The sequence below is a fragment of the Aricia agestis genome, chromosome Z (assembly GCF_905147365.1).
Source record: "Aricia agestis chromosome Z, ilAriAges1.1, whole genome shotgun sequence".
Lineage (NCBI taxonomy): Eukaryota > Metazoa > Arthropoda > Insecta > Lepidoptera > Lycaenidae > Aricia > Aricia agestis.
The window spans coordinates 12,093,854-12,102,233 of NC_056428.1; the positions used below are offsets into that span (position 1 = coordinate 12,093,854).

General features: G+C 39.5%; 1 protein-coding gene across 1 annotated transcript; it reads right to left on the reverse strand.

Moving 5' to 3' along the window:
- Positions 1–948: 948 nt before the first annotated feature.
- On the reverse strand, positions 949–1,701 carry LOC121738300 (activity-regulated cytoskeleton associated protein 2-like). Its single transcript, XM_042130270.1, has 2 exons — positions 1,533–1,701; positions 949–1,442 (listed from the first exon to the last, which is right to left on the reverse strand). Exons 1-2 carry the CDS (start codon positions 1,699–1,701, stop codon positions 949–951), a joined length of 663 nt encoding a protein of 220 aa, XP_041986204.1.
- Between the last annotated feature and the right edge of the window lie 6,679 nt (positions 1,702–8,380).

The following is an 8,380-nucleotide window of genomic DNA, read 5'->3' on the forward strand; positions in this document are numbered from 1 at the left end:
TCTGTCTTCAGGGTGGACACTAACCTGCCAGTATCCAGAGCGCAAATCAATTGAGGACATGTAGCAGGCGCTTTTAGTCATCTGCAGGAGGTCATCGATGCGAGGAATCGGATAAGTATCAGTTTTTGTTGTTGCATTCAAACCTCTGAAATCCACACAAAATCTAAACGTGCCGTCCTTCTTTGGGACTAACAAACCAGGTGCGGCCCATGGAGATTCACACTCTTCTATGACGTCCGCCTCTAACATCTTCTCTATCTCTGCTTTCATAATCTCCTTCTTAGCAGACGTTAGTCTGTAGGGAGGAACAGCAATGGGCGTGTGGTTACCTGTCTCAATGTGGTGCTCAACATATGGAGTAGGCTCTCCCCCTGTTTGGAAGATGTCTTCATTCTGGTGTAAGAGATCCGATAACTGTTGCCTTTCACCTTCATTCAGCAACTGACCTTCATCTTGCATCCTGGTCGATACTTGGAGTATCAACAAAAGTTAACTTACCATTCGCAGCAGGCGGTTGTAAACTCGAAGCGGGAACAGGGTTCTCAACAACGCGGGAAACGGCGTAAGTCCTGGCAGGTAATGTGGTCACCCTATACTCAGCGCTAGCATCGGAATTCGGAGGAACATAAACATTACCCCGCGAGCCAGAATTTAATTCGATTTGAACCTTACTGTCCCTAGCACTTTTTAACAATAGTTTACGACACTCGTCACGATTATGTCCCGGATGTTTACAATACACACAAAAACGTTTATGAGCGTTATTACTCTTTGGAAAAGTTGCCTGTTCCGACGGGTTGACGCCTAGCATATTATGCCGAGGCGTAGACGAAGCACGCACGGCGAACTCGGGGCGCGCCGAGGGCGAAGCCCGGGCGGCGCGGGCGGCGGCGTCTGGACGCGCCGTCGACGAGGTCGATGTCCGCGAAGCTGCATCATCCGCGTCTTCTATTTTTTTAAAAGAGTCTCCATCGACGCGAAACGTCGAAGACGCTGTCTCGTCCGCGTGTGGAGAGGCCCATAAATCATGTCCAGCTTGACCTTTTCACTAAGGTCGCCTGGTGGAAGGCGAGCGAGGAGGGCTCGAGCCTTCGAAATGTATAATTCCGTATTTTCTCCCGTTTGCGGATTGGAAAAGAGCTCTCTGTGGATGCGGTGAGGCGGGTGACGGTCTCCAAAGGCACTACGCAGGAACCGGAGCGCGTCGTCCCACGATGTGACGGTGGCTTTGAAGCCTTGCCACCACGTAGCGGCGTCGAGCGTCAGCAGCATTGATAAACCGAGCACGGCATTACCGTCACTAATGTTCGTACAATCTTTGTACGACTCGACCACGTCTATGAAAGCGTCTAATGACTCTTGCGGCGCCCCGCTGTATCGTGCCGTGCAGCCTGCGAAGTTACCTGCAGAGGCGGCGGGCGTCGGCGTAGGCACGGAAATTCCTGGGGATGACGTTCACTCCAATATTCGGGAGAATAGCTCGAACGTGGCGGCCTGGCTCTGCTGCATGGCGAGCAACGTCGCTGTTAAACTCTGAGCGTCGAGAGGTGACGCCACTCTGGCGCCGCCGGCACATGGCGGAGGGGGCGAAGGCGTCGGACGCGAGAGGCTGGCAGGCGAGCCGCTATCCTCCGGATTATTGAGATTCGGCTGGACCGGTCGACTAGGCGAAGTATTTGTATTGTTCTTGGACCGAGTCATCATTGATGTCCTTTTGTTTTTTATGAGTAACTTTCACTTTTCACACAAAACTTTCACTTTTTCGGCCTCTAGCTGGGCGCCAATTTAATGCGTTGACCGGGGGTGTGATAAATTATTAGTAAAAAGTCTATATTACACCTTTTATTGTATTCAACACATATAAAAATAATCACTCTTAAATCTTAATTAAGTACGGATTTTACTATTAACAAAATAAAAGAACTACGAACTAGTCGAGCCGGAAGCGCGCGGGAATCTGGCGGGTGCGTCTCGGACGCGTCGCCTTTTGGGGCACGCTTGGGCTTTCCAAAATTCCCGGAATGTGCGAGTGAGAGGGCACGCCATATGTTGCCCTCGTTACAACATGCCAGTATCTGTACGCTGTTTAGTCTTTTATTACAGTTTACTTGTTCAGCCTTTTTATGCTACACTGCGCAGCCATATGTGGTAATCGGTCTCACTACGGCTGTATATAGCCATAGCATTGCCTTCGGCCGAATACCCCATTTAGAGCTGACAAGCTTCCAACAGGAACCCAGAGCACATCTAGCCTTTTTCGTAATATACTCGATGTGCTTATTCCAAGTGAGTCCTCTGTCTAGGATTACTCCTAGATATTTGACATCACCCGCAAACTTAATAGTTTTCCCGAAGAGTGTTGGGGGTCTTAGTCCCTCCAACTTCCTCTTTTTGGTAAAAGGTATCAAGACCGTCTTATCAGCGTTTACTGTCAGCTTGACCCTTTGGCACCAATCCTCGACGACTCTTAGTGCTGACTGCATCAACCCAGCGACCACCGATGCGCATTTTCCCACCACCATAATCGCCATATTAGGTTCAGTTCCCTTAGTAGCTCATCCACTACCAGGGACCATTCCAGGGGTGACAGCACACCTCCTTGTGGGCAACCTTGTGTCAGCCTGATTTTGAGTGTCAGGTCCATTATCCATAATAGTCGATGAGGCTACCCTATTGTCGAGCGTGGCTTTGATCCATTTCCTAGTTGTTGGATCTATATTCTTTGAAGCCAGGCCATTTGTGATAGAGCTGGTTGAAGTGTTGTCGAATGCGCCTTCAATATCGAGGAAGACACATAACGCAATCTCTTTATCTTCAATAGCTCTATCAATCCGATCTACCAAGTCCATTAGGGCCGTCTCGGTAGATTTGCCTTTTTGGTAGGCATGTTGTCTTTCATGCAGCGGCATTTTAGTGAGATAGGTGTCCCTTATATGTAGGTTGACCACCTCCTCCATTGTTTTAAGCATGAAAGAAGTAAGGCTAATTGGTCTGTATGACTTTGGTAGAACTTTGTCTCTGTCCCCACTTTTGGGTATGTAGGACACCCTTACCTTTGTCCATGCCAATGGGATATAGCTCCACGCAAAACTTGCTCTGAATATTTTCAGTAGCATAGGAAGGATAATGTCCTTGCCCTGCTGTAGGAGGGCCGGAAATATATTATCCTCGCCGCCGGTCTTGTAAGGCTTGAAACTGTCAATTGCCCAAGTGACTCGGTCAGGCTTAAAGATTGCTGCTAAGTAATAAGGCCGCCTTTGTGTGCTTTCTGCATTTATTAATATTATTTCTATTTAATCTTTGTATTTTATGTAATTGATTGTGCACAATAAAGTATATTTTCATTTCTTAAAGATCACGGAAGCTCTTCTCCAGTCGTCAACTGATGGTCTCATTTTAATAATCGTATGAGAGAAGGCTTCGTGCGTTTCGAGATGGATACTGTTGGGGAAGTGGACGTCGGCTAGTAATCTTAGCGTTTCTTCCGCCGTTTTAGTATAGGTACCATCTGGCCTTTTCAGAGTGCTGGGATGAGAGCTAGGGGCCTTAGATATGATTTTATATAGTCTGGAGGTTTGCGAGGTGTTATTCACTTCCTCACAGAACCTTGCCCAAGAGCGTCTTTTGGCCTTCCTTAGCTCCCTATTAAACGTCGTCAGGGCGGTTCTGTATGCGTCCCAGTTCCCGTCTCTTTTGGCTCTGTTAAACAGAGCTCGGTTCTCTTTCCTGAGGTTCGCCAGAGTACCGTTCCACCAAGGTACGTTACGATTATTTGACGTTTTCTTAACAGGACAGCTTCTGAGGTAAGCATCATTCAAGCTATGCTCCAGCTCTCCCACCGTTAGTTCCAGGTGTTCTACGGTCTTGACAGCTTTGTTGACTGCTGCGAGGTTTATCTGCAATTCCTCTCTGAATACACTCCAGTTTGTGGCCTTTGGATTCCTATAAGTTACCTCTTTCCCAGGCATACTGTCATGTATATCAAACCTAATGTAACAGTGATCGGACAGTGAGTTATCGTCCGGTACATGCCAGTTACAGGGGCGATGTCGTATAGGGCCTGTGCATATTGTTATGTCAAGGACCTCCTGTCTCAGTGGGTTGATAAACGTCAAAGAAGAACTAAAGAACTATACATGGCGGTCTATAGTGATGGGACACTCGGTTGATATTTGTCGAGGATATCGATAAGTAAGATGTTATAAGTGAGCTATTAAGGTTCAAATCTTTTAAATAAATTTAAATAAATAAATAAATAAATAAATCTTCACCTTATATTTTTTAAAATCAATAAAAAAGTACCTACCTACCTAAACGTCAAATCTATTTCTATATTGATTAAATAATATCGAAAATCAAGCCATGTTATATTACTATTCTATCACAAATCTTATTTTTTGTCTAATTATTAACTAAATTAGCACATACGAAGTCAAGCCATCGGTAAAATAACAAAAATTTTAATAAAAATCCAAGGACAAACTTTTTAAAATTTCTTCACTTTTTTGACGGACTATAAATTCATTTTAAAAAAAGCAAATTGGTCGAAAAATTTGACCGATATGTCGATGTTTTTCGCGATATTATATCGAGACCGATATTGATATTTTTTCAAATATCGATGTATCGATATATCGATATTTTCTTTCAATTTCGACATCCCTATAATACGACACTTTGACAGTTTATGTACCTCGGAGAACCGGAACATAAAATGGCGGACCGGCCACAGTATTTCCATTTGGTAGAGACCATTATGCCGCGTCCACTTATAAAAGTCAATGCTTTCAGTTGTCAGTTTTCAATTTGACAAGTTTTTAATAAGTCTGATGTCAGCGTGTTCCTAAACTATTACCAGTATACTGGCCTAATCGCTTAGGCCAATGATCGCTTAGGTTTAAGATATTTTGATTTATGTCACCACAGACTAAGAAGAGATACTACTATGTCACACAATAATTATAAAAGCTAGTAATACAAATTAGTTTTTGTTTTATATATGTCGTAGGATGATTTGATAAATCCGTGTTTTCGCGAAATCCCTAGAATTTTCGCGAAAATTCTAGGGATTTCGCGAAAACACGGATTTATCAAATCATCCTACGACATATATATATTTTTAATGTAGGTACAACGTTTCTTATTTATAACTTTTATGTATTGCAAACTCACTGTAAATAATTAAGTCATTAGTTCACGTTAAGAGAACTATAGAGGGGGAACCAGGAGTCCCAACTCCCAAGGCACAGGGTAACCTAGTTTGGGCTCCTGTCTCCCACACAAGTCTATATAATATTATGTAGGTATGTCATATTTTTAATTTTGTTTTTATTTTCTTAATGTACTTGTTGTGGGAGAAATAAACTTATTTATTATTATATTATTATTATTATATTATTATTATTATGTCACACTTGACAGTACACTGATAGTTTTTGGAAACAACCAACCCATATGTAGTCAGTGATGCCCATGGAATTAATATATACTACGTATAACTAGTATATATTAATTCCATGGTGATGCCAACATGCAGATAATTTCAGATCGGTGAAGAACCAATAGAAAATCTAGAAGTGTTTATCCTTAAGCCAGCGCCAGACATGGGCTTCAAAGTTTGAGCAAACTTTGCACCGACGTCCGACAGTATATAAATAAGTCTATGCTTTGCAGGAAAATTCCAGCAATTAACTCTGCACAAATAGGCAAATGTCAGTGCCACACTTGACGAATTTGCGCCCATAGACATAATATAATGCTAAAGACCAACAAAGAGTGCGAGAGAGAAGAAAATCCTTTATGGAATTATAACAAGATGAAAAGAGAGAGGCAGTCTAATGAAAATTGTAACAACTTTTATTTGACAGGTCGTCAAAAGTCGTCAATCGTTTTTATGCCCTTTCGGTATTTGCAATTTATTATTTAAATCGTATGTTATTTTCAACAAATACTATTATATATAACAATAATAACTTGTGCTGTGAGTGATTGCAGTGTAAATCATAGGAATAATCCTGAAAAATATACATTTCACCCGTAATTAATCTTCATGTCCTAATTGCTACGATGTGTTTATTTTTGCTATATTCTGGTCTTTAGTTCTCTATTTCAAATAAAATATTGTGAATCCTCCCTTTTACTTTCATATTTTGCGTAACTAAAGGTACTATTGTTCCTATATTACACAAATTTTGAAGAAAAATTTTTCATCAAAATTTCTTACATATACGCTAGTGCTTGAATGAAATTTATCGATATGCTTATCGATATTTTACAATAACATAAATCTAAAATAAAAATCATTTACCTTTATATTTATCACCTTAAGCCCGGCCGCACATTATCCGAAATTTCTGATCAGAAAAATTCGGACGCCCGGCGGAACGCACTCTGTTCATACATTTTGTTGTAGACCCATCATACTAAAAGAATTTCTGACGTGTCAAAATGTATGAGCGGGGCGGGGCGTCCGAATTTTTGTGATCAGAAATTCGGAAAATGTGCGGCCGGACTAAAAAGGACATATTATCTTATTTTAACTAATATAACATAGTATAGTATAATATAGCTAATATAATATAACTACTATAATATAGAGTGACTCTAAAACTAGAGGAAGGTTTATATTTATATATCATAATCATTTGTTTTACAGATTCCCTCAAGATCCTCTAATAAGAGGAAAATGGCTGAAATTAATTGGCCGTGTTGGTTGGAATCCCAAGAAAAATTCAACAATATGTAGGCAAACATTTCATTGAAAATTTTTAAAGAAAAATTAGAATAAATACTATTTTGGTTAAAGGAGCTATCCCAACTTTATTTGTACTAGTAAGTTTGACATACTGTTGCACTTGTTACTGAAGCAATTATTAAAAATAAGCAATTATAAGCAATTAATGCTTTTTAGTTCATTTAAGATTATACTTATATGAACTAAAAAGTATTAAATAATCCTTATTCTGTACTCAATCTTCATAATTTTGAAGTCGGTACCAGTCCTAAGTATATAAGTTGCTGTTATACCTATTCTGTCAGAGAACTGGCGATTAGGTTAGCTGGTACCGATTGCAAAATAATGAAGATTGAGAACAGAATTAATACTGACTACAGAATAAGAATTATTTAATACTTTTTAGTTCATTTAAGTATAATATTACTATTGTCATTGCCTTGGAATTCGGTTTTAATTTTTTGTTTAAAAATAATAATTTTACTCATTTTAGCTGTCCTTAACGTTTTCTATACTTACAGTTGGTGTTTTAAAAAATCAAAATCAAAATTGCTTTAATTCTGAACAAATCTAAAATAAAATATATTTTCAGAATACATGGTGCCTACCACCGCTTCGGTAACTAAGGCGACGAGAAGAACCGGCGTAAGAAACTCGCACGCCCACTTTTTACCAAAAAAAGTGGGAAAAAAAATAATCTTTTAAAACAAAATTTACAATGCTGTAACTAAAAATTATACAATGTAAACATAGATAGATAGATATATAATAATTGTAAGTCATGTAGAAGTAGCCTTGCAAGCAGTCATTCAGCATTCTACTCCCAAGATGTGCCATCAATTATGAAATCATTTTGGCTTTGGCACAAAACGTTCTTTGACTACTTTTTTAAATTTATTAATCGAAAGATTTTGAACGTTTTCTGGGACCATATGTTCCCATTTGAATATCAAGGAGTCACTTCGATTTCTCATTGTTTCCATCACCAGACCACCACTTTTGTGAACATGATACCTACTCGGAACAATACAATGTACAGCAAAAGAAAAAATTTGAAAATCGGTTCATAAACGGCGGAGTAATCGTTGAACATACATAAAAATATATCCACAGGCAAACGTCTAGACTCCTCCTGTTTGGAAGTCGGTTCAAAATAATTGTAATAAAATATTATGATATTTTATAATATGTATTTAATTTAAGAATAAAATATAATATACTGTAAGAGTTTGGTACAGGAGATAAATGATACTCGACTGTAGGATCAGAAATGAGTGATTTATTTACAAAACTTACGGCTATATATACAAAATTTGGTTAGTGAGAGTGAGACAATATAATATACAAAGATAGAGACAAAACATATCACATATGAAAAAGACAAAAATTGAGAGGGGAATACATATTACAAAAGAGACAAAAATTGAGAGGGAAGATTAAACACAGTGTGAAAGAGATAAAAACTGAGAGGGGAGATCTCGAGAGGGACACGTGTGAGCGAGATGAAATCTGCGAGAGAAGACATGTAAGTGCCTGAACCTCAGCAGATTTACACCCGAAGAAATGTTACCACAATACTATGTGTGTTGTTTACTTTCAACGTTTACTTTCAATGTAAGGACTGATTTACCAGATAGATTTTACCTG